Consider the following 27,279-nt stretch of genomic DNA (forward strand, 5'->3'; position numbering starts at 1 on the left):
CATTGTTTTCCTTTTAAATGTTACTTTTCAAGTTATATACTATATATAGCATATTTTTTATTAAAGGAGTGTGACATATGATATGAAATGGAATATACTGAATCTGTTTAAATACGTATATGAACTATGGGAACTAGAGTTCCATTTTGCTATCTGAAAATGTGGGAAACAGGTATCGGTTATATACCAAGCTTTGTATGTGAAAAAGGTTAAACCGAGAATGTGTGCGCCGTTTATACCACAGTATGGATGAATGAGTTTGTGAAAATACATGAATTGTACAGGTGATTTATGAATTGGAAACAAGTTAATTTGGTTTTATTGTAAAATGTATATATGATATTGGGACTGCAGCTTGTTACTATGAGAGTCTTAAAAAGCTCAATGTTATATAAGAGCCTTAAAAAGCTCAATGTTATATGAGAGCATTAAAAAACTCAACGTTATATGAAACCTTAAAAAGCTTAAGCGTAGTTCCGTTGCTATATTCTAGATACAGTGCAATCACACATCTGTTTTTCAGTGTGGGTATCGAGATAGTTGGCTGGGTTGGAGTGTGCACCACTAGTGGATTAATGGATCAGGTGGATTCAGTCAGACTATAGTAAATGCACAACCTGCGCCATGGGGTAGTATTGACATAGTTATTATTGTTTCGAAGCTGGATGATGTTTTAATTATACATATACATGATTTAAAAACTAAAATGGGCAAAGTCATAGGCTTGAGTACCGGGCGGAGAGATCGTACATTGTATAGGCCTGTACCCTATCCTAAGCTCGGGAACTCTCGCTTGCAATGATGCTTAATTATCTATTGCAAGAAATACAACCCTTTATATGACCCCAAAGTGCTACTACACCTATATAATACACCTGTCTTTGAATGAACATACATATACCACCTGTCCTGAATAGGGACATACAAGTGTTTCATTCTGAATTGTAATATCATGCACAGCGGAAAACATAAGCATTCATATGGAATCTAATAGACAAAACCAGAGTTTCTAATTGACTTACTTCATTCATACATCCATACTTAAAACATAACCTGTTCTTACAACCCCCAAAAAGACGTTCTGAACTAAGTCTATTATATATACAAAACACTTACGTAAGCTAAACACAATACGATCCTCCAAATCCCTTTATCAACTAGGACCGACGTCCTCCAGGACCTGAAAGAAAGGTTGTATGTTAGGGTGAGATACTTTTCAGTAAGGTGAAAGATATTATATCAGTGTGTGACTATACATATTTAAACTAATAGAAAGCGGTTACAGTATGTAAATATTGTAACCGCTTTCTATTAGTAAAATAAATATATTAGTACTATTATATGTAATACTTAAGTATGTAGGTATTAAGAAGATCAAACTTAAAATACCCAAAATGAAAATAAGAAATAGGAAGATTAAAAATAAAAATTCAAGATATGAACTCCATTAAAAAGTACTATTTCCTGATTTTCCGGAAAGGAGAAAAGAAAAGAAAATTGTCTCCCGGAAAAAGGAGAGTGAGACCTCGAAGATCGAAAGATCAAAAACCTGATTTTTGGGTTAATTCCATCTTGGTTTTTTCCATTTTCATTTTCATTTTCTATTCTTTTTATCCCGCGCAGCGCAACCGCCCTAATCCCAAACCCTCTTCTCGCTCTAGCCCAATCATCTTCCCGTTTCCTGTGATTAGGGTTTTTACTCTTTCCTGTTTGTGATCCATTCTGTTCTCTGAACATTCGATTGAAATGCCCTAGGGCGTTTGAATCGTTCCGTAGCGTTCGATGGTGGAGGAGAAGAGCAGCGGCGGCGGCGGCGATTCGTCTTGGGTTTCGTCGCATTTCGTAGCCGTGGGTGATCGGCAGAGGTTCACGGTCGAACTCAGGCCTGGGGAGACTACACTTGTTTCGTGGAAGAAGCTGGTCAAGGACGCCAACAAGCTTAGTGGTTCTTCTTCATCGGCGCCTGAGCCTCCGCCTTCCAACGCCCACTCCGCCCTCGAGTCTCGCATCACCCCGGTGAGACTGTTCAATCCACTATCGCATTTGCACCTACTGTTTTGAATTTCTGCGTTTCTGTGCCGGAATTGATTATTGTTGACTTGAATTAGTCTTTGCGAGTGAATAGTTAAAAGAAATGTGATCCAGTTTCTAAGACGGAGACATTCTCTGTGAACCTAGTGCAGTACAATGTATGCTGTATACTTTTTAGATATGTAATATATCTGTCCACCACTAAACAAAGATGCATAGTTGGTTTTTCAGTCGCAGTTTGAGGGTTTCCCTTATTCCAATATGTTGACAGAACTTGCTATATGAAAAAATGTTGATAGAACTAAGTTAATTTAATGGATTAGTGTTCTGTTTAGTCTCTGAATGCTCCTTCAAGTTCATTGGGTGGTTAATTTGGTGTCGGCCAAACAGGTTTCTTTTTGCTGGATGAATTGGCTATGCCGATTTTAAGAATGAGTTTTCTATTACTGTTGTTTTAATTCCTTAGGAGATGATCATGGTGGTGCAAGCCCATCATTTGCTCTATTAGTAGTCATGAATTGTTCAAAAATGGGATACGTTAATCATATATCTTATATATATGAGAAAATAATTAAAAAAAAAAAAAAAAGAGAAAAATCCCACAAAAAGAGATAAAATAGAAGAACTAAAAAATCAAATGTGGCAAAATACTATAACAGATTATTAAGAAAACCAGATGACTGAGAAAACCCTCTTTAATGCTCCTCTGTCATAGTAACAGAGCTCTTCAGATTGTTTGATTCCCTCTACCGATTCATTTTCCTTACAGGGCTTTCGCCTGGTTACAAGTTTTGAGTTCTTGTCCGCTGAGAGTAACTAGTTTCTGTCTCATTCTTTCCAAAATATTCAGATAATCATCATCAACCGCGTTGTTACCAATCGTATCTTGATTCTTGACAGGAGACTAAACACTTCCTCTCAAATTAGGGCGGGTAACAAGCCTTCTCCTAAATCCTTCTGTGTGTGAACTTGTTCTAATTTTTTTAAACATAATTCTTGGACCTAGTATAGTTTTGGCAGTTTTTTTTTCTTAGGCTAGATTCTATGTTGGAAATGGGGAGAGAGTTTATTTTGGGAGGAGGACCATCGGATTGGGACAGACCCTTTTTGCATTCCGTATCTTCTTTTTTATCATCTTTTGAATTGCTACATGTGTCAATACCTAATGTCTCGTTTTTTGAGGGGACTATTGTTTCATGAAATTTTTACTTTTGGAGGAATTTGATTGAGGTAAGCAGCTAAGCTTGCTCAACTGTCAGTGATTGATTCTTTGTTCTTCCCCTTGTTGTGATCATGGAGTTTGGGTTTTGGATGAGTAAAGGGAAGCTTTTGGCAAATCCTCTTTGCAAAGTTTTATCTACTTTCTGGGATTCAAAGCATTTGAATTAAAAATATCTTGGTACCTAAGGTTTCATATGGGGTTGAATGCATTAAATAAGAAGAAGGAGAAAGAAAAGGAGAATATAGAATGAAGCGCTGAACATAGATAGGGGAGAGAGATTAGAGCACATGAGGTGTTTTTTTTAATGAGCTCATTAATTTCACTGAATGCAATGCATATAATTGTATGCTTAACGACCCTACGGTTAATATAAAGACATTACATAACTGCCCCTAAAGAACTACAAATCACTAACAAGTGTGGTTCTCAAGTTCAATTCAATACACAGTCCCTATTTCCTAAGCCTTCACCTGAAATAGGTCTGCCTAACAGGTGCTGCAGTGCCACCCATGAGTAATATAGCTCCTTTATCAAGGTAGGGATTAATGTGCTTGGTCTCAATTTATTTTCCTCGTATTTGAATGCATTTTTGATGTTTTATATTTCTGTAAAGCAATATGAGTATGCTGAATGATGTGTGTTATGACCTGAATTAGTAACAGTTTGATATATTCCTGTTGCATATACAAGTTTGTTGCATGTGTTGTGAAAGTAGTAGTCCTATTTCCTTTGTATGACCATGTGATATTGTGCAATTGTCCCAAGGCTATAAAAAAAAGCTATTGGGCAATTGTGTGCCTATTCATATTTCATCCTTCATGTATGCTCAACTACCATGCATTATGAGCATCTCTATCACTTCACATACATCAGTATCGAAATGAATGTGGATGCTGTTTGCACCAAGTATATTTTTAGCTGTTTTTTTTTTTTTATACATTTATGATCACTTGGGGTCTGGTTCACTTCTTATAGTACGAGAACTGGCAATCAATCATTTCTGACTTTCGCCAACTATTTTAGGTACAACCTGCTGAGGCAGAACTCCAGGATGCGCCTGCTCCAAATCGTTTTAGTGCCGTTATTGAGAAGATTAAACACCTTTACATGGTATGCAATACATATCTAAATGCTTATAATTAGGGGTGTATTCGAGTTGAGTTGGGTCGACGCCGTAAAATACTCGAACTTGACTTGACTCGACTTGAAAATGTTGAGCCCGAAACTTGACTCGAACTCGATCGATTTCATATTTGTTAAACTCGAACTTGACTTGGCTACAAGTTAATAAAACTTGAGCTCGACTCAATTATAACTTAATATTAAATACATATATAAATATATATAATGTACATATAATATTAAATATGTTTATAAAATATATATTATATGACATATATAATATAAAAATAATAAGATAAAAAGCTTGATTAGGCTCAATACTCGACTCTGGTACTATTATTGAGTTCGAACTCGAGTAGAGTCGAGTCGAGTTCGAGTAGCTCGCGAGTAAGCTTGAGTCACTTATACTCTACTTATAATTCCTTTTAGATTCTTACAAGCATAACATTCTGAATGATTGTTTTCAATGTTGTTGTTTTACATGTGAAATGGAGGGTAGAACATAGTTACCTACTAATTGCAATCCATGTTTTTATATTTCCTAACGTGACTTATCTACCTCAGGGTAAGCAAAGTAGTGATGAAGAAGATCTTAATGATTTTCCTGATGATGATCAGTATGACACAGAAGATTCATTCATAGATGATGCTGAGCTGGTTTGTGTTGTCTTCCATGTCCTGCATTTGTTCATCAGCTGTATTCTTGCTGCACTAATGGGTCGTGTTGTTCTCTTGTTAGAACCTTATGTGTATTACTAAAATTTATTGCGTACATATGCAGGATGAGTATTTTGAAGTTGATAATTCAGCGACGAAACATAATGGGTTCTTTGTTAATAGGGGGAAGTTGGAATACATGTGCGATTCATTCACTTCTTTTCTTAATATACAGTATTCTGTTTTAGTAAATTTGACTACATAATATACTGTATTCTGTTTTAGTAAATTTAACTATGTAGTCTTGTTTTGCCTATTTTCCCGCTGATATCATCACCCCAAGAATTGGCTGCAACAATAAAATCCATTTATATGTAGCCTCCATTCTACCATAAACCAAGAACTGTTCTGTTATTTGCTCTCGAGAGTTAGGATAAGGTTGCTTTCTTTGTCCTTTATTATGATAAAATTTTTGAATATTTAGAAAATAGTCTTGCTTTCTCCACCTTCTATTGTGATAAAATGTTTTTTTTGAATATTTATGGAATTACAATGGATAATTGGGGGAAAGTTGGAAATCATGTGACTCTTTTTTCACTTTTTCCTTGGAATGGTATTCTGTTGTATGAAATCACAATAATTGACTAGTGTATAATTGTGTCCCTATTTCTCTGCCTACATGATCACGAGAGAATTGGCTGTAACAATATCATTTATGTACATGCCTCCAGAACACCATAAATACTGCTTTCTTAGCTAATCTTGAGACTTAGGTCAATCTTGCTTTCTTGAACATCTATTATGATAAAATGTTGTTTGAATGTTTTAAAAATAATCTTTCTTTCTTAATAATGTTTCTTCTTTTTTGATTAAAAATACTTTTAAAATGATCTTGCTTTCTTCACCCTCTATTGTGATAAAATGTTTTAATATTTTTTAAAATATTGCTTTTGTAATCCTTTATTATGTTAAAATGTCTTTTGAAATTCTAATTTTTAATTTTTTTGGGTAATTGGTGTGTTTGAAACTGGGCCTGTTCATATGCAAATTGTCCTGTCCAGCATTGGGTAAATCTCTGGGCACAGCAATTTATGGAAAAAAAATTAAATTTTTTTTTCTTTCTTGGGTGGGAGGAGGGTTGGGAACGAGGAGATGTTTGATCAAAAAATGAATTATTTGAATAGATTTATAATTTTACTCCTCTTTTTATTGGCCCTTATTTTTCATTCTAGTAAAGAATGAGCAGTTATACCAGCAGGTATCTGGAATTTTGTTTTTTTTTATTTTTTATTTTTTTATTTTAAAATTTTTCCTCCTATCGCAGTCTAGTGAAGAAGGTTGCGGGAAATTACAACGTGTAATAGAATAAAATCTTATGATAATTAAAATTTTCCTTATGCATGCATTGGTCATATCTACTAGAAATGTAGAGTTGTATGTACCAAAGAATACCTGCCAATATTATAACATAAGTACAATGATTGTCACTATTTAATTTGCTTTGGAGATTATTGAATGGTAACAAAAATGAGATCTGTAGGAGTTTGCAAAGTCTTCCATGATCATGTAGAAATTAATGTCAAGAAATTTCTTCTTGTTCAATTGATTGATTTTAAAGATTTAAAGAAATTAAGCATTGGAAATTTTCCATGGAATCCTATTCTTATTTGCATAAGAAATAGAATCACTTTGAAATCTTCATATATTGGCACTGAATCGGTTGTTCTCTAAGAAAGTTAAATGCTAATTTGGTTGCTAAATTTTTTAAAATTTTAGACTCTGGAATTTTTTTCCAAATGCAGGTGCTATACATTCTAGTATTCTAAATTTTGTAATTCAGTGTAAATCTAGCACAATTTTTTGATTGAAAATGTAATGATTTAGAAAGTATAATGACTAAAAATTGGAGTGATTTAGAATGTACATTAATCACAAGAAAAAAAAATAATTGCATTGACCAAGATAGAATTTTTTTACAAAAATTCCATGACCAAAGGTGCATTTAATTCTTCTCTCTGGCATCAGAGTCACTTTACAAGTTTTAGCAGAATGAGCTTATACAAAATGCGACTGTTTTTCTGATCAGCAATGAACAAATTAAACAGTAACCAGAAGTGCATTTAACTCTTCTCTATCGCGTTAAAATCACTTAACAAGTGTTAAAGTTTGATATACAGTTAGCCCACAACCTAACATCTTAAGCTTTTAGGTAAAGTTGTAATCTAACGTCGTATTAGAGTAGGTTACCAAGAGGTCTCAGGTTCTAGTCTTCTTGACCGCGCTTATTGTGTGATGTTTAAAAAATTATTTATTCTCAGTAATGGGTGTTATTTATTGTGTGTTTATCTCTCCACGTGGTGCCTGTTGGGAAAAATATTATATATGAACTAATTCCCACAAGTAAATCAATGGAGTAATGCAAAAAATAAATAAAAAATGAGACACAAAATTTAACGTGATTCCCTCAAATGTTGAGGTACGTCCACGGGTTACGGTGGTCCAAATCCACTATCACTAAAATGTTGTACAAAGTGGATACAAAAGACACGAGCCTTACAAATACCCAAGTGTATAAACAAGTGTAGCAAGATGGAAAGGCCTCACCAATATTATGAACAAAGCTCCAAAAAAAGAACCAACCAAATGAGCACAACCGGAAGCTCCCAAAATGCTGATAGTAGTACGCAGCTGGAGTCACACGTAGGAGAGACAAGTAGCAGCAGGTTGCTGCAACTGAGAAGACGGCTCTGGCGTGAGGAGCTGGGTGAGTGAAAAATCCAAATAGAGAAAGAAAAACGAAGGGGGGTGCAGACTACTATCTGTGAAGATTTGAGCTGCTGCAAGAAAATGGAGAAAGGAGATGAAGGGGCCGCCAGCTATTGCTACGTGTGGCTTCGGCTGCTGCAAGCGTGAAGCTGTTCTGGAATTTTAAAGAGAATGCTCCAGATATGCTTCGACTGGGAAGCCAACAAACCCAATTAAAATTCACCCATATTCAATGCATCGGGCCCCACAAGGAGGGAAATCCCAACAAATCTCCCCCTCCCGACTTATGGGGACGACTCCACCAATCTTGCCAAAACTCAACACTTCACTTGCTTGTCTCTAGACAAAACTTTTGTCATCATATCCGAACCATTATCATCGGTGTGAATTTTTTCAAGCTGCAATAATTTCTTATCCAACACATCCCGAATCCAATGATATCTAACATCAATATGTTTTGACTTTGAATGGAAGATAGAATTCTTGCTCAAATGAGTTGCACTTTAGCTATCACAATAAAGAACATACCTTTCTTGTTCCATGCCCAACTCTGTCAAGAAGCTCCTCAACCAAAGCAATTCTTTCCAGGCTTCGATAATGGTAATAAACTCGGCTTCCATAGTAGATTGAGCAACACATTTCTGTAATTTTGATTGCCATGCCATAGCTCCCTTGCAAAAGTCATCAAATAACTCGAAGTTGATTTTCTAGAATCAACATCACCGGTCATGTCGGCATCTGTGAATCCATGGAGCATAGATTTACTATTTCCAAAGCACAAACACACCTTCGAAGTGCCTCTAAGGTATTCGAGAATCTATTTTATTGCTAACCAATTGCTCATTTCTCAGATTAGAGAGAAATTGACTAACAACCCCAACAGCATAAGCTAAATCCGGTCTTGTGCAAATCATTGCATGCATTAAGGAACCAATGGCCGAAGTATAAGGAATTTTCTTCATCTCTTCCTTGTCTTTCTGGCTTGTAGGACTTTGTTTTGTACTAAGCTTGAAGTGACTGACAAGTGGGCAACCAATGAGTTTTGCTTTATCCATATTGAACCTCTCGTGCACTTTTCCAATGTAGTTTTCTTGAGACAACCAAATTTGCCTTTTTTCACGATCACGAACAATTCTCATGCCAAGAATTTGCTTTGCCCGTCCCAAGTCTTTCATAGCAAAAGACTTGCTCAACTCCAACTTCAACTTGTCAATCTTGGAGAAGTCCTGTCCTACTGTGAGCATATCATCAACATAGAATAAGAGAATAATATAAGTACCAACTAAAATTTTTTTCACAAACACACAATCATCCGAAGAGGGTTTTGAGTAACCATGATCAATCATGAAAGAATCAAATTTCTTGTACCATCTCCGTGGTGTTTGCTTTGACCCATCCCTTTTTGTTTGAAGCCTTCCAGCTGTTCCATGTAAATTTCATTTTCCAAGTCACCATGTAAGAAAGCAGTTTTCACATCTAGTTGTTCAACTTCTAAATTCAAATTTGTTGCCATGCCAAGAACAACCCGAATAGATGACATTTTCACAACCGGTGAGAATATTTCATCAAAGTCAATTCCCTTTTTTTGACCAAAGCCTTTTACCACAAGCCTAGCCTTGTACTGAAGATTCTTTCCGTTATTTTTCAACCTAAACACCCATTTGTTTTTCAAAGTTTTCTTTTCAGGAGGAAGTTTAACCAATTCATAAGTGTGATTGTCAACTATAGACTTCATTTCCTCTTGCATAGCCTCCAACCATTTAACTTTATATTCATGGTTCATGGCTTCTTGATAGCTTTCAGGCTCCCCTTGATCTGTTAGAGTAACGTAGTCACTTGATGGATATTTAGTTGAAGGTCTTGGCTCCCTTGAAGACCTTCTCAATGGAGCTTGCTCTTGAACTTGTTGCTCCCCGTCATTTTCATCTTCAACAACACAAGGAATTTCATCATTTACAACATCTTCAAGAGGTGGAAGAACATCTTCCATATTTTCATAATGTGCCAAAGGTGGAGAATGTGACTCTAAGTCAACAAAATCATTCCCATTAGATTGTGGTTGCTCAACCGTGCCAAAATCTTCAATTGTTTGATCTTCAAAAAATACAACATCCCGACTTTTAACAATTTTCTTGTCAACCGGATCCCACAATCTGTATCTAAATTCATCATGCCATAGCCAATAAAAATACATTGCATTGTCTTGTCATCAAGTTTGGATCTTTCATCTTTTGGAATGTGAACAAATGCACGACAACCAAACACTTTCAAGTGATCATAAGTGACATCCTTACCTTTCCAAATTTTTTCGGGAACTTCACCAAGTAATGGAGTTGAAGGGGACAAATTAATCAAGTCCACTGCCGTCCTCATTGCTTCACCCCAAAATGATTTTGGCAACTTTGCATGAGAGAGCATACATCTCATTCTCTCCAGTATGGTGCGGTTCATCCTTTCGGCAACTCCATTTTGTTGAGGGGTTTTCTTGACGGTCTTTTGATGTCTAATGCCTTGGCTGTAACAGTATGCATCAAATGGACCAATGTACTCTCCACCATTATCTGAGTGCATACATTTCACCTTCTTTTCGGTCTCCTTTCAACTTTGACCTGAAAATGCTTAAACACATCTAAAACTTGATCTTTAGTCTTCAAAGTGTAAGCCCAAACTTTTCTTGAACAATCATCAATAAAAGTAACAAAATAAAGTGCACCACCATGAGATTTAACTTTCAAAGGACCACATACATCGAAATGTATCAAATTTAGAACATGAGATTTTTTAGTAACAAACTTTGTACGAAAAGGAGCTCTATGTTGCTTATTGGTCAAACAATGAACACAAGCTTTAAGGGAAATACCTTTCATTCTGGGTAGAAGCTTCTTTTTGAACAAAAACTGCATTCCTTTTTCACTCGTGTGCCCAAGCCGCTTATGCCACAAATCGGTGGAAGAGTGATTCTCAATTGCATTCACAACACCATTACCAATTTTACCTTGCATCATGTATAGTGTACTAGTCTTCTTGCCTTTAGCCACCACCAAATTACCCTTTGTGAGCTTCCATTTTCCATAACCAAAATGGTTGTCAAACCCTTCATCATCATGCTTTCTAGTAGATATCAAATTTAGCCGAATGTCGGGTACATGTCTCACATCTTTGAGCATTAACTTGCATCCAAGATTTGTTTCCAAACAAACATTTCCCATGCCAACAATTTTTGAAAAGCCTTCATTTTCCATCCGAACAACTCCATAATTTCCTTTGGAATAGGAAGTGAAGAAATCTCCCCGAGAAGTGACATGGAATGACGAACTGGAATTAATAACCCAATCGGTCTCTTGACTTGTCAAATTAATACAACCTTCATCACAAACAACCATAAGATCACCATCAAATGCAACTGAAGTTGTGTCTTCATGCTTTTATTCAAAATTGTTCTCTTTGTTGTGCTCCTTAAATTTCAATTTTTTACACTCCTGCTTCATATGCCCTTATGACAATAGTGACACTCAATATCCTTTTTCGAAACTGAGCTGTTCCGGCCTCTTGATTTATCATTACGGTGAGAATATCTGCTTTTGCTTCTTCCTCTCCCCCTGTTTTTTGTCAAAAGTGTCTTTGAATGAGAATAGCCAACTGATTTTCTTGTAATTTCTTCATTCAACAAGCTGCTAGTTACTTGTTTCTTAGTAACAATTCCATCAAGAGCCAAATTACTAACTGTCACAACCAAAGTCTTCCAACTTTCCGGCAAAGAGCTAAGAAGCATTAGGGTCTGCAATTTATCGTCAAAAACTATTTTCATAGTAGCAAGCTGATTGATAATATTTTTCATCTCATTCAAATGCTCGGTAATAAGGCCACCATTTTATATTTCAAATTCATCAATTTTTTGAAAAGAAAAACTTTTTTTTGTAGCTGACTTTCTATCATAAAGACCCTCCAATTTTTTCCACAATTCATGTGCCAAAGTTTCGGTCGATTGCCGAATGACACCAATGGTTTTTCTATTAAGCCTATTCCACTTATCATCACTCGTGTCTTTATGCTTTCGACTATCACCCTCAATAGGTCCATCTAAATCTTTGCAAAATAAAAGGTCTTGCATTTTTGTTTTCCAAGTTACCCAATTGCTTCCATTGAAGCTAATCATACGACCAACATTACCATCCATGATTTATACAAAACTAATGAGTCCAACTAACCTGGCTCTGATACCACTTGTTGGGAAAAATATTATATATGAGCTAATTCCCACAAGTAAATCAATGGAGTAATGCAAATAATAAATAAAAAAATGAGAGACACAAAATTTAATGTGGTTCCCTCAAATGTTGAGGTACGTTGTCACGGTCCGACTATTTTCACACCCTTGTGGAGGGTCGTGCGGCGCTAGCTAAAGCACCCTTGTTTAACTATCCAGCCTATCATTTACCAACATTCATCCACGAAACACTTTCATTAACATTCATTCAAATAGCAACGGAAACAATAATCAATTCATGAAAGCCGTGGCAAGCAAGCAGTAAACATTGAAGCAAACGTAATTCATTAACAAATCCTCCATTGACATTGTGTGCTTAGCGAGGGAGACAAGTAGGCTAAACACGTTGACAATAGCTAGTGAGTTTTACAATGACTGATGAACACTCACCCTCCCCTAAAGAGGTTTTTATGTAATTATCATCCTGACACTAGGAAACATCAAAGTGACCGAGGAGTCATACTGCCTTATTTGGCATACAAAGACACTACTAGTAGAAAATAACCCTACACTAGTATTTACATGATGTAAACCCATCCCAAGCACACGAGATAAGCGGTCACAGGCAAGCATAATGCCCTGAACAAGCTTAGCTCTTGACATTCTCCCTCATTTATGCGGTCGACGTCCTCATAGACTTTGGCGGTGGGTACACTTCAACTTTGTCCACGAGTGGCTTCAAATCTTCCGTAGAAATCCAGCTGATTTCTTTGTCATCAAGGCACTTCCACTTCATTAGGAACTTCTGCCACTTCTTCTTTGAGGATATGAACTTTCTGTCTGCAAGGATCTCTTCAACGTCATGTCTGTCAGGTTGCACTGTCTTCAACGCTGTTTTATTGGACTGACTTCTACTTAGGTCATTGGTGTCGGCGTTGAACGGTTTGAGGCAGCTGACATGAAACTGCGGTCTTCTCCCCTGATCTGCCCATTTCTTCATCTGCTTAGAAGCTTTCTCCAGATTGGCTTGGGCAAACTCTACATTTTGTCTCCATTCTCTGGTGAAGATATACGCCCTGGGACTCTTTCGTTTGTACGGCTCACCCATTGTGTGAGGTAACAGCGGTAGCTGGCCTGTAACAAGCTCAAAAGTGCTCTTGTTGGTTGTTGAGCTCCTTTGGGCTTTGCCGCAGAACGGAGCCACATCAAGTAGTTGCACGCCATTCTTCTGGTTGTCGTTGACAAAATGGCACAAGTACTCTTTCAGTAGCTCTCTAAATCTCTTCATCTGTCCGTTTGTCTGTCGGTGATAACTCGAAGAGATGTGTGACCTGAATATCCTGAAAAATTCTGTCAAGAAGTTGTCAGTGAACATTAAGTCGTGGTCACAAATAATAACTTGGGGAACACCCCAATGTTTCACAACAAGCACAAGGAACAATTGTGTCGTCTCCTCTGTCGGACAATACTTCGGTGTGGCCATGAAAGTACCATACTTCTTCCTCTCCCCCTTGTCTTGTTGGCAAGTGATACAAGTTTTGGTATAATCAACCACATCATCCCATGTGTGTGGCCAATAATACATTCCCAGTAGTCCTGTCATTGGGGTCATTCTCTGCGAATACCCCTCAACGAACTTCCTGCGATATCTAGTAAGGCCAAGAAAGGAACGCAACTTCTTCACTGTTGTGGGGATCTTCCGTTCTTGAATCATCCTTGCCTTCTCCATAATCCTTTGAATACGACTTTGTTCAGTCACATGACCAAGGAATTTGTTGCTTTACTGAGCGAAAGAGAAATTCTCCTTCTTCACACCCAGACTGTTTCCCCTCAGCCTGTCGAACACCTTCCGTAGATGCTCTTCATGTCTCCTCTGAAACAACACCGACGCTCCCAATGGTGTTTTGGAAGGGCGAACACATCCCACTTCCACTTCATCAAGCTGTTTCCCCAACTCTACTATCTCAAGAGGCGTAATTCGACATGGCCCTTTAGCAGGTGGTCTCACTCCTGATAACAACTCGATCTCATGCTCCACAGTCCGTCGTGAATGCAAATTGTGAGGTAGCTTATCTGGCAACACCTCCTTATACTCATCCAACACCGCTTGGATGGTCATAGGCTCCAGCTCTTGGCCTACTTCTTTGTCTGCCACCACCGTGGCTAGACGTGTCTGCTCACCCTGACCCAATCCCTCATTGAGTATGGCTGAAAGGGACTTCTCGTCGTCTCCTTTTGTTGCAACGACTTGCACCATGCACAAGTGATCTCCCATCAGATACAGGGAACCAGCCGAAGGCATCAGCACTGCCCTCGTCCCCCTTAGGAACTCCATTCCTAGAATGAATGGAAAGTCATCTAATGGCATCGCTGTGAAATTCACATGACCTTCCCACTGTCCAAGCTTTACAGTCACTTGCTTGGCTACTCCTAGAGTAGACTTGGCTGTAGAGTAAACTGCTTTCATGCGTCTTGTATCCTTCTCTAAGGATAGGTTGAGTCTTCATGCTTTTAACTGCGAAACAAAATTATGAGTAGCCCCCGTATCCACCCTAGCGCGGGTACTCTTCCCATTTATCCTCAAGTCCACAAACATTAACCCTTTTGCTCGTGTAACTTTCAGTGTTTTGCCTACTTTAACAATGCGCTCACCAGCCGCACTGAACCCACCCCCGGGGCATGATCCTCTTCCTCCTCGCTTTCCACCCCTTTTCCCAAAGTAGAAGCTTGTAAGGCATTGAATAATCCCTTGTGTTGACACTCACTCACTCTGTGAGATCCACCACACAAGTAACACGGAATTTTACTCTTCCCCTTTCCATTTGGTGTGTTGAACCCTTGAGACGACGAAACTTCCTTTGTGGTTGATGATTTAGAGTCGGCTCCCCCACTATTGGGTTTGCCTTTCTTGAAAGACTTTCCACTGTTTCCCTCTCCACCAAACCATTTGGACGAAGCGGTATCATCACCAGCGTAGTCAGTCAAGCGTTCTGCAGCAGCTTGTGCAGTTGACAAGTCTTGAAACCTTTGCCTATGAAGTTTAGTTCTTGCCCACGATTTCATCTCCTCTAGAAAATAGAACAACTTGTCCTTCTCCGACATATCCCGAATATCCAACATTAAAGCAGAAAATTGTTTCACATATTCCCTGATCGACCCCGTATGCTTGAGATCTCTCAGTTTTCTCTTTGCATTATACTCAACATTTTCAGGAAAGAATTGGGCCTTGAGTTCTCTCTTCAAGTCTACCCAACTATCGATTACACAGCTTTCATTTTCAATTTTTTTGTACTTGGTACGCTACCACAGTTTAGCGTCATCAACCAAGTACATGGTCTCAGTATCCACCTTTGCCTATTTTGAGGTCATCCTCACAGCACGAAAGTATTGCTTCACATCAAACAAGAAGTTCTCTAACTCCTTGGCATCATGGGCACCCCCATATGTCCTGGGTTTTGACACCTTGGTCTTGCTAACTCCCAGAGTGTTGGAGTTCCCCATAGCAAGAACCATCAGATTCACCTTTGCATCCAGATCAACCATCCGCGATTGCAAAGTTTCAACTGTGTGGTGAAAGTCCTCTGACATGTCGCCTATCAAACCTGCTTGATGTTTTTGTGATCCCATCACTTCATCAACAAGTTTTCACATCTCGGCCACCTCCGTGACCATAGTGTTGGTTGTTGTCTCAACCTGTGCTTCCAGCACGCTGATCCTCTCAGCATTGTTTGGTGCCATGGCCACTTACCAAAGCTTTCAAAATCCAACAATGAAGGCAATCGAATTCACGTAGCAACTCAACCTTGGGCTCTGATACCAAGTGTCACGATCCGACTATTTTCACACCCTTGTGAAGGGCCGTGCGGCGCTAGCTAAAACACCCTTGTTTAACTAGCCAACCTATCGTTTACCAACATTCATCCACGAAGCACTTTCATTAACATTCATTCAAATAGCAGCGGAAACAGTAATCAATTCATGAAAGCCGTGGCAAGCAAGCAGTAAACATTGAAGCAAACGTAATTCATTAACAAATCCTCCATTGACATGTAATGGGTTTGAGTTGCTGTGTATGCATGTAATGGGTTTTGAGCCCCATTTTTGAATTTTTGAACCTTGCTATATTTTCTCATACAGAATCTTGGAAACTCAATTTTTTAATTTATTTTTATTTTTTATATTTTTGGGTTAGTAAATTCGTACACCTCTTTTGATGTTTTTAATTATATTATTATTTGTCTTTTTTTTAATAATAATTTAAATTTTGATTTCATTTACATCTGAGTTTATATTCCATTGATAACTAGTGTTCAAGCAAATTTATTTTATTTTTTTTCTTCCGTAAAATAGCATAGCTATTTGTTTATTGTGAGTCATGTTTTCTATTTTTTTTCCCTTTATGCTTATTTAGAGGTAAGAACACACACTCTTGTCCTTGCACCTTCCTCAATTGTAGACTAGTTATGCACTTTTGACTTATGCCCTTGTATAAAAAATGAATATGCTAATTTTATGCTTCTTTACATTCATGATTTCTTAGTATAAATTATATTTTATATTAAATTAATTGAGAAGAAGTAATAGATAAGACCAATAGAGGCTTTTTTCTCCATAGTTACCAAGAAATAAATATATGATACAAAATTTGTTGTATATGTTGTATTTAGGTTGATTAAAATTTACTTTGAAATTATTTAGGATATTAGTTTTAGGGTATGAATCCATGCACTCCAGTACAATTTTTTGATATGTGAAAATGAATATCATATCTTTTACCTGGAATATGTATATATATTATAGATGGATAGATAGATGGATATATTGATAGAATGATAGATAAAACGAGAAATTTATTAAGAAGAGAGAACAGCTGGTGTGCAATGTCTACGATAGCCTTCTCCTGTACACTGACTATGTCCATTGCACTGATTACCATTTTTTTCTAAGCCACGAGTACAATCTCACTAGGACTCCAGTTCAGTTTGTCATAATTTCTTTTTTCTTGATTTATATGATAGAGAAGGTGGATTGATGTTTTATATTAATTTAATTATAGTTTTTCTCTACTTTGTGATTGGTTGGTCACGGGTTCAAGTCTAAGGAAACAGCATCTCTGCATAAAAGCAGGGGTAAGGCTATGTACACTGTGATGACCTTCCCCATACCCTTGCAAAGCAGGGAGCCTTGTGGCCCGGGGATGCCCCTTTTTATAGTTTTTCTCTACTGATTCTTGCTTTTTCTCTTGACTAGAAATGAACGTACCTTATTACCTAATCAGCAACTGAAGAAAAGGAGGAGGAAAGATTTGATGAAGGCTTATGGTGAGGGTGATGATGCTCATATACTAAATAAACATGTAAAATTGACCAAGAAGGCCGCTGGAAGGTCAGCAGATTCAGCACCATCTGCTGGGAAGCATTCTTCTACTCCTCAGAATGTAGCTTTGGTATGTGAAAAGCGTGAAGATGTGAAACCTCAGAATCAATTAAATGCTTCTGTGGCATGTGTAAAAAAGAAACCTGCTGATACAAGAACTTCAGAGAATCCTCCTCCATCTTCAAGAGCTCCAAATGTTGATGCATCTACATCTATGGCGGATTCTAAGGATAATGAAAAGCAGAAGACAGGAATCTTCCTCCAGCCTAAGAACCTTGGTAATAAATTGAAAGATTCTAGTGGATTTTCTGAGGATTCACACCAGAAATATCAGGACAGAAGTGCTCATGCACAGGAGAAATATCAAACTGGAAGACAATTGAGCAGTACTAATGAACAAGAACTAGCAGTTCGGGCAGAAGAAAAAAATGGCATTCGTGAATTGCCAGATCTAAATATCCCTGAGGTCAAATATCCTGTGCAAACAGTGGTAAGTAGTTTTTATACTCTATTTCTTTGTAGAGAATTTTTTGGTTCTCCCTAACATTGATTGATGAATAACTATTCTCATCCTAAATGAGGTGCATGGCTTCAATGTCAGCAAATTTCTAAAAACTACATATGGATCTATTATTTTATGTATCATCTCATGGTTTTTTTCAATGTTTTGAGAAGGTTTTTTTTTTGGTCTGTCTTTGAGTATTTTTATGTGTGGGAGTACAATGGAGAATATAAATAAAATGTAACAGCTTTACAAATTACAATAGGACTAGCAGCAAGAATTCAAATGAAGATAGATCTGTGTGTGACCTGTCTTTGGCATGGTATCTTGTTTATTATTGTCCAACATGTTATTCATGGCGTGACTTAGACTTGTATCCTACATATTGTTGCTGAAAAATTCAATGTTCTTTCTTCTGACTCTGTTGTGGACATGCATATTTCACATTTTTTCATTTTGCTTCCTTAGTTGATGTTATGGTCGTACAGTTTTTAGTTGAGCAAGTTGTTTTTTCTATTTATTGATAAGTAAATATTATGTTCTGTGCCTTTACATTTTAAAATTTTCAAATGAAAGTAATTTATGAAAACTTTTAGGTTAGTGGTTTACTTAAAAAGAAAGGTGGTGTGATGGTTGTGCTAGGAAAAGGAATATGGTTACAATAGGGTTAGGAAGATGATCTAAGAATTTGTCAATTATACACTACTCCAGTAGCCTTTTTGCTTGATGCACTTTTATTATAGCTGGTGCATCTAAACCCCTGTCATTTCACTATGTTGTAATTTATTGGATGCCTTTATTTTTTGATTCATTTTACCATATTTATGCTGTCATTTGTTTTTAATTCTTTTTACTATGTATATATATATATATATATATATTTGACAAGAAGTAATTTTCATCTTTTAACACTTCATGCTTAAGTTGGTGTAGTGTATATTGTTCGCAGTGAAGTTTTATTTGTGAAATCATATATCTATTTATACTAGTTTGAGCAGTGTATGATAACCTAGGGGGCAACAGAGTTGGCATGTGGTGACCGTTCGTTGTTGTCATGAAATTATTATTATTATTATTGTTGTTGTTATTTTTTTATTTGTTTATAACATAAGAAAGTATTGAGATAGATGAAAAAGGGATTTCAAACTAATAGACAAGAAGTCCTAGAAAAAAAAATAAAAAACCATCAAACAAACAAAAATAAAGAGTAGAACCTATCAAATAACTAAATGAGAAATGCTATTTAAATCCTTGCATTATAACTAATTGATCACTTCAAATTTTCTGGCTCATTGTACTTCTTGTTCCCGAGGATCAAACAACAAGACGTCCATCTTTTCTATGAGTTGTTGGGCTTCAAGATCCTTCCAAATAATCTGCACCAAAGGAGAGAGAGATAGGCAAAATTCCACCCCTAATATAATGATTCACTTGCTGCTGTTTGCATACCATCATCTTGAGAAACAGAAATTCGATCTAAGCCTTCATGCGTAGTTGCCAGCATACAAGAAAATGCCCATTTTGCTCACGAAACTCATCCAATAATAAAGCATCATCACAAGCAAGTTTGCTGTCAAATACTCATTATTTGACTCATGCCCCCATTTTTTTTTCCCTTTAGACTGCCTTCCTCATCAATCTTCTCATCTGATTCCATCTTAGAGCATTCAAAGTTTCCTTACTGCTAAAATTACCTTCAGTTATTCCTTTTTAAAATTTTACTTGCCTTCGCATCAGAATTAATTCAAATATCATCAAGAGAACTCCTCATTTCAACCCTGCCTTCATCCACTTGACAAGTTTAAAATATAAATGTGATTAAACACAGTCCTATCAGTCTTCATTCAAGCATCTAGAGATTTATCACCACCAATATTTCCCACAATTTGATTCTCTGTTCTCTGCTCCACATCAACATTTGTTCCTTTGACATCTTGTATGCACAACTCATCATTAAGATTCGGACTTGCTTGCCCCTTAAATTCCTTCAACCACCAACCACCAAAAGATGATTTTTGGATACTGTTAGAGGTTATTTATATCTTTTAGTGTTATTATTACTGTGTTAGATGTTAGTTAGTGACAGTTAGTAAGGGTATTATTGTCATTAAAATGTATTTAATTTGTATTATAAATAGATGGAGAGACCTATCATCAAGTTAGATCATTCATTTTAATCAAATCTTAACATGGTATCAGAGCGTGATCCAACCTAAACCCTATTCCCCTCAGCTGTCACCGAAAAAACCATTCTCGGGCTGTCCTTAACAGATCCACCTCCACCCCACATTATTTCACAAAACCAACCATGCACCTAGAAAAGGAACCCCCCAAAGCCTAGCCTCACAAAACCCCATTGCTGGGGGAGTCCCCATGCGCCCCCACGCGCCAGCCAAATGCGAATAGTGCCAAACCTATGTGCCGGCGCGTGAGTGAATTTCCAGCCACCTTTTTTGTTGTCGCCTTGGTCATTCTTCATTGGAAAAGTTAGAATGTCTTGTTCCTAGTTTGAGTTCTATGTCTAATCTCAATTGTGAGTCTTGCCAATTGGGAAAGCTCCATTGTGTTCGTTTTGCTTCCCGAGTTAATAAACAGGCTGCAAGCCCTTTTATGTTAGTTCATTATGATGTTTGGGGTGCTAGTAGGGTTGTGTCCAAGTTGGGTTTCCGGTACTTTGTAACCTTTCCAGATGATTATTCAAGAATAACTTGATTATATTTAATGACAGATCGTTCGGAGTTATTTCACGTATTTTGTGCCTTTTTTTTTTTGAAATAATGACTCCAACATGGTTTGCTAGCTCGAATACTTCGAAATGATAATGCTAAAGAGTATTTTAGTGCACAATTCACTACTTATATGACTCAGTTTAGTATTGTTCATCAATCATCTTGTACCCACACTCCCCTGCGAAATGGGGTTGCAGAGAGTAAAAATAGACATCTTCCTAAAATCACTCGCACCTTTTTTTTTTATCAAATGCATGTACCTAAGGTGTTTTTGGAGTGATGCTATACTTACTGCTTGTTATCTGATCAACAGATTGCCATCCTCTCTCCTTAGTGGTAAAATTCCCTACTCCATTCTTTTTCCTAATTCACCTTTATTTTGTTTCCCTCTTTTGTATATTTGGATGTGTGTCCTTTGTTCATCAACTAACCCTAGGGGGTGGATAAGTTGGATCCTCGTGCTATAAAATGTGCCTTTTTGGGCTACTCATATACTCAGAAGGGATATTTTTGTTATAGTCTTGTGCTGCATCACTTCTTTGCTTCTGCTAATGTTACCTTCTTTGAGTCCACACCTTGCTACACTTAGTCACCAAGTGCTTCTGAGCTCAATGAGTCTCTTCCTTTGCCTAATCTTTCATATTCTACTTTGCTTTCCTTGCCCAACAAACCATCTTAGTCTCCATGTAGTTCAAGTCCTTCTTATTGTCTTGATCATTCTAATTTGCAGATGTATTCGTGACAGTGACTCCAAGGAAGAGAGTCCCCTGTAGCTTCTACTACCACGCCTTTAGTTTCCTTGTCTGATGATCATACTCCCCATGACTTTGATGCTCCTATAGTTGTTCGGAAAGGTTAATGCACATGTACTCAACATCCCTTTTCCAACTATGTTTGTTATGACTCCTTATCACCTTCCTATTACTGTTTTGTTATTGCTCTATCATGTACTACCCTTCCTAAATCTATTTCGGAAGCCTTAGCTCATTTTGGGCGGAGGGATGCTATGGTTGAAGAGATGAATGCTTTACATGACAATGGTACTTTGGACTTGGTATCTCTTCCTCTTGACAAGTTTGTGGTTGGTTGTCGTTGGGTTTACACAGTGAAAGTCAACCCTAATGGTTCTGTGGGTCGTCTAAAGGCCTGTCTTGTTGGTAAGGGATACAATCAAGTGTATGGTTTGGATTATTCTGATACTTTTTCTCCGTTTGGCAAACTTAAATTAGTGCATCTGTTCATCTCCTTGGCTATTACTTGTCACTAGCCTTTGCATCAATTAGATGTGAAGAATGTCTTCTTGCATGGTGATCTTGAGGAGGGGGTTTATATGGAGCAACCATCGGGGTTTGTTGCTTGTGGGGGGGGGGCGGGGGGTTAGGCTTAGTGTGTCGGCTCAAGAAGGCTCTATATGGTATAAAACAATCTCCCAGAGCATGGTTTGGTTGTTTCCGTGCTGTAGTACTTGAGTTTGGTCTTCGACGATGTGCTATGGATCATTCCGTGTTTTATCATCATCTTTCATCGGGTAGGATAATTCTTGTTGTTTATGTGGATGATATTATCATTACAGGTGATGATGATAAAGGTATTTTGAGTCTTAAACTTTTTCTACAGACTAAGTTTTAGAGCAAAGATTTGGGACTGTTGAAATACTTCTTGGATATAGTAGTATCTAGATCTTGTATGGGAACTGTTTTGTCACAGAGGAAGTATGTTTTTTGATTTGTTGGATGAAACTAGATTGTTGGGATCTAAACCAGTTGATACACCCATGGATCCTAACAAGAAGTTAGTGTCGGATATAGGTGATTTGCTACCTAATCCTGGACAATACGTGAGACTTGTTGGAAATTTGAATTATCTCGCAGTTACTTGGCCAGATATATTTTTTGCAACAAGTGTTGTGAGTCAATTTCTAGTTATCTCAAAGGTGCACCTGGGAGAGGTCTTTTATATCATGATCAAGATCACACTTATATCCATTGATATACGGATCATATTGGGTTGGGTCGCCTTTCGATCGGAGATCCATAATCTGGTACTATATCTTGGTGGTAATTTGGTTTCTTGGAAGAGTAAGAAACAAACTGTGGCGGTTAGGTCCAGTGCTGAATCAGAATACAGAGCTATGGCTCATACTGCTTGTAAACTTGTCTAGTTGAAGAACATGTTTGAAGAACTGGGTATTTCTCATTCTCAACCTGTGAAGTTGACGTGTGACCATCAAACTACTCTTCATATTGCCTCCAATCCGGTCTTTCATGAGCGGTTGAAGCACATTGAATTTGATTGGCACTTTGGGAGAAACTTGTGTAGAAGCTCATTACTTCCGCTTATGTGAAGTCGGATATGCAGCTTGCTGATTTGTTTACCAAAGCGTTGGGGGGTGCTTGTTTTAAAAATATTGGTAACAAGCTGGGAGCATATGGCATTTATGCTCCAACTTGAGGGGGAGTGTTGTTGGTTATTTATGTCTTTTATTATTATTATTATTATTATTATTATTATTATTATTATTATTATGCGTGTTAGTATGTTAAATAGTGAGAGTTAGTAAGGGCATTATTGTCATTATAGCGTATTTATTGTGAATTATAAATAGAGGGAGAGACCTATCTTCAAGTTAGGTCATTCATTTTAATCAAATCTTAACACCGTGTGCAGCTTGATTACTTCCTGCTCCAGATTGCGGCTTAGAAATGTTTGCCAAAGCAGAAAAATAACTAAATCAGACAGCCTTGGAAGGTTGCTGGCCTTCGAATGATTGTTAGGCCCTAATTACGCTTGAACCCCCTAAATGAGTGTGTTGAATTCCTTTAGTGAGGGCTGCCACCTTAGAAGTAGAAGCAACTGAACCATGGAAGCTCCTCTTCTTCACTTGTATGGCAGCCTGACTGGGAAGACACAAGGACACATCTGGACCTAGATATAATTTTTTGGGCCTGCTGTTAATTATTCTCGCTCCTTTTCATAAATGGGCCACCCACTGCTTGTTGCAGTGTGTGGGCTGTGAAGTATGCTGGGTCTTCAAAAGTCCTCTGAACCTTTTCCTCATTTAAAATATGGGCCTCTAAAAATTTTTAACAGTAGGCCAAAATTGAAAAATTAAAAGATAAAATACCTGGCCTACTCCAAAATATGGCTTCAGGCCTAGGACCAGCTAAGCCATCTTCTCCCTATGACAATGCTTCTAGAAATCCTAGCCGTTGCTCCTCAACCACTTTGGCCACCTGATTCTTCCCTTGTGCCATGAATCACTGCAATAAATGCAGAAGTCCCCATTTTTTGTGACTAGTTGCTTATAGCAACACCTTCAACCACCTCATTCCATTGAGATCTCTTTTTCTCTTCTAACAAAACACCAAACATATGCATGTGAATTCTTCCTTTCACTGGATCAGCAATTGACTTCAATACCACCAGAAAATCTCTCCATTGGAAACCCTCCTACCACTGGTATGAATATGGAATTATCCGTTCTGCTAAAGTTGCACCCTAACTCCAAGAAATTACTGCTTTTAGTTGACTGAAGCAGCACCACCAAATACCAACAATTCCCAAATGTCTTCCGACCATAAAATCTCTCCAAATGCACAAAAACTAACAAAAGGCACTCAGGAACCAACAGGCAGCCAGTAATGAAACCTCAATTCATTGATTAACACAAGGATTTCGGCCCAACAAGATGACAAATTTGTGACAACCAACCTTCTCTAGTCTCAAATTGAAGGATTTGGGTCTGATCTGGGCTGTTCTCCGACTGACTTCCCTGGTCATTATGTTCAGAAATCTTTCTGTTCTTTGTTAGATATTTCTCAGAATGCTTTATATATGATTGCTATGGGCTTTGGTGAACTGAGTTTTTGCGACAATGAAGAAAGTGTTTCAATTACAATAGACATTATACTTTAACTAAGGTACCACACCACCAAATAGGTTGGCTGGAAAGGGGCCCTTTTGTCAATGGAGGGGTGGCTGATGATGTTGAAAAGCACTATAACTAGCTTTTTGTGTGTTGGTTTTCCTATCCAAGCTTCAATGGAAAGAAAACTAGAAAATTCTCCTAAACATAATCTGATTAGATGGGGTATACTACAACTCCCGTAGTCCCATATGAGAAAGGAGGGGTTGTAGTGTGTGTTGGATATTTGAACTATGAATAAGGCTTTGCTAGTAAAATGGTTGGGGATCTATAAGCATGGGATAATGTTAGGAAGGGTTAGGTGGTCATAATCTGGTTAGATGGGGTATGCTATTGCTACCACAGTCCCATATGAGAGGAGGGGCTGTGTGTGTTGGATATTTGAACTATGAATAAGGCTTTGCTAGTAAAATGTTTGTGGATCTATAGGCATGGGGTTGAATGGAGTACTTCTCAAGATTTGCATTTGAAGTAGGGGATTGAGGGACGGTTTATTTCTGGCTAGATGTGTGACGTGGACAAACTGCTTTGAAGGACCGAGTTCTAGGGTTCAATCGGCTGGCTGCTAATATCAGTGACAGATTCAGTACTTGGTTGTGTATGGAAAGGGAAGAACTTAGTTGGGACTGGAGACTTAGAAGTAAGCTGGAATATGTTGAAAGGGAGGAGTCAAGTCTCTTGAATCTTCTAAAATTCTACAAAGCTGTGGATGAGAGGAAGGGGAGGACAGAGTTGGATGGATTTTGTCAACATAAGGAAAATTCATTGTAAGATCGTATTATTTCAGCATTCTAATTGAGGGAGGGGAGGCTGAAGTTGATAAACTTCCCTTGATAAGCAATCTGGAAAAGCACGGTGCCTTTAAATGTTTCTTTTTTCTCTTGAGAGGCTGCTTGGGGCATAATACTGACTGTTGATAACCTGATGAAAAGTGGTGTGAAGTTAACAGATGCCTGTTGCCCAAAGAGACAGAAGAGTAAGTTTAACCTTTTACTTGGCATTGCAAATGGTGAAGTATTTATGGATCTTGATCTATGTGACTTTGATAATCATGTGGTTTGTGGCGGAGAAGGCTATCCAGGAGATAGATGCATGGAAGGTCTCAAAATGCATGAAAAGAGATGGAGAAATCTGGGATGCATTTCCACTAGCCCTTTTTTGAGTGGCCTGGAGGGAAAGAAATTTTAGTGCTTTCAAGGGGGTCGAGTCTTCTTTGGAGAGAATAAATAGTAAGTGGATCTTTGTCTTACATTTTTGGATGTGGGTACTTTTTGTCAGAGGTTGACAGCCTTGATTCCTTGTTTCAGTTTATAGAGGATATGTTTTTGGGCTCAAATTGATGTAACTCCCTTGTAAGTGGGTGTATTGCCCGTGGAGATTTTTTTAATTCAATTGTTTACTTATAAAAAGTGAGTACTACACACTACAAGCAGACGAAATTTGGAATCAATACTGATATTACCATAAGCAGATAACTTTAGTTAAACACTTCTTTAAAATTCTTAATGCTTTGCCTTGAGGCACTCCTCGACTATTGACAATGTTTTGGTGCTTCTGATTTGGAGAATGAAACATGTCTTAAACAATTGGTGATCCATGTAGTGTGGATCTAGAAAGTTGGACATTGCATGAGAAAAACACTAAATTCAGTGGTTTATTGGAAGAAAAGCTTATCTCAAAATTCAATTGTGAATTGATACAACTACAACAACAGCAACAACAAGCCTTAAGACCCTCTAGGTGGGGTCGGTCAAAAGCGTTTTCCTTTATTAGATTAAGGGCTATTAAATTCTTTCTAACAATCTCATTCGAAGTTATTTTAGACCTACCCGTACCCCTTTTCATGCTAGAAACAATAACTAACTCACTCCTTCTCATAGGTGCTTTACTAGGTTTGCGTTTCAAATGCCCAAACCATCTAAGCCACCCCTCCCTTATCTTTTTTTCAATTAGTGTTATGTTTAAATCATTACATATGTGCTCATTTCTTACTTTACTTTTTAATAATAAACCACTCATCCACCTTAACATTTGCATTTCAACAACATTTATTTTTTGTACATGTTGTTTCTTAGTTGCCCAAGATTCTGAACCATAAAGCATAGCTGCCTTATAGTTTTATAAAAATTTCCTTTTAATTTTAAGGGTATTGTACGATCACACCACACACCTGACGCACTCCTCCATTTTATCCATCCTGTTTTAATTCTATGTACTACATCTTCTTCAATTTCCCCTTCTGCTTGCATAATAGATCCAAGATATTTAAATCTATCAGTGCTATTAATCTCATGATTATCAAGTTTAATCTTCTCTCTATTTCTACTCACATTATTGAAATTACGTTTCATATATTCTCTTTTATTCCTACTTATCCTAAATAGACTCTAATGTGGCTGTTCAAAGTTCTAGCCTAGATTTTACTGCGCTCCTACTATTATTAATCAACACGATATCATCTACAAACAACATACACCAAATCTCATTTTGGATATTTTTAGTTAGTTCATCAATTACTAAAGTGAAAAGATAATGAGTCAAAGTAGAACCTTGATGTACACCTACTGTGATTGGAAAATCTCTTGATTCTCCCACAATCCTAACGCTAGTCACTACCCTATTGTACATATCCTTAATGATCTCTATATATCTACTGCACGCTTCTTCCTTTAAGACCCACCAAAGAACTTCCCCAGGTACTCTATCATAAGTTTTCTCTAGGTCAATAAAAACCATTTGAAA

At 37.5% G+C, this 27,279-nt stretch overlaps 1 protein-coding gene across 2 annotated transcripts in view; it reads left to right on the forward strand.

Moving 5' to 3' along the window:
- Nucleotides 1–1,450: 1,450 nt before the first annotated feature.
- Nucleotides 1,451–27,279, forward strand: part of LOC131162339 (ubinuclein-1-like) — a 34,693-nt gene continuing 8,864 nt past the window's right edge. The window contains exons 1-5 of one of the 2 annotated variants that reach the window (XM_058118700.1): nt 1,451–2,016; nt 4,277–4,363; nt 4,940–5,032; nt 5,157–5,233; nt 17,256–17,871. In XM_058118700.1, coding sequence (XP_057974683.1) covers nt 1,783–2,016; nt 4,277–4,363; nt 4,940–5,032; nt 5,157–5,233; nt 17,256–17,871 — 1,107 coding nt within the window. In that variant the 5' untranslated portion in view covers nt 1,451–1,782. The remainder of the gene's footprint in view (nt 2,017–4,276; nt 4,364–4,939; nt 5,033–5,156; nt 5,234–17,255; nt 17,872–27,279) is intronic. The other variant, XM_058118699.1, reaches the window with a different exon arrangement.

The sequence above is a fragment of the Malania oleifera genome, chromosome 8 (genome assembly GCF_029873635.1).
Source record: "Malania oleifera isolate guangnan ecotype guangnan chromosome 8, ASM2987363v1, whole genome shotgun sequence".
In the NCBI taxonomy this organism is placed as follows: domain Eukaryota; kingdom Viridiplantae; phylum Streptophyta; class Magnoliopsida; order Santalales; family Ximeniaceae; genus Malania; species Malania oleifera.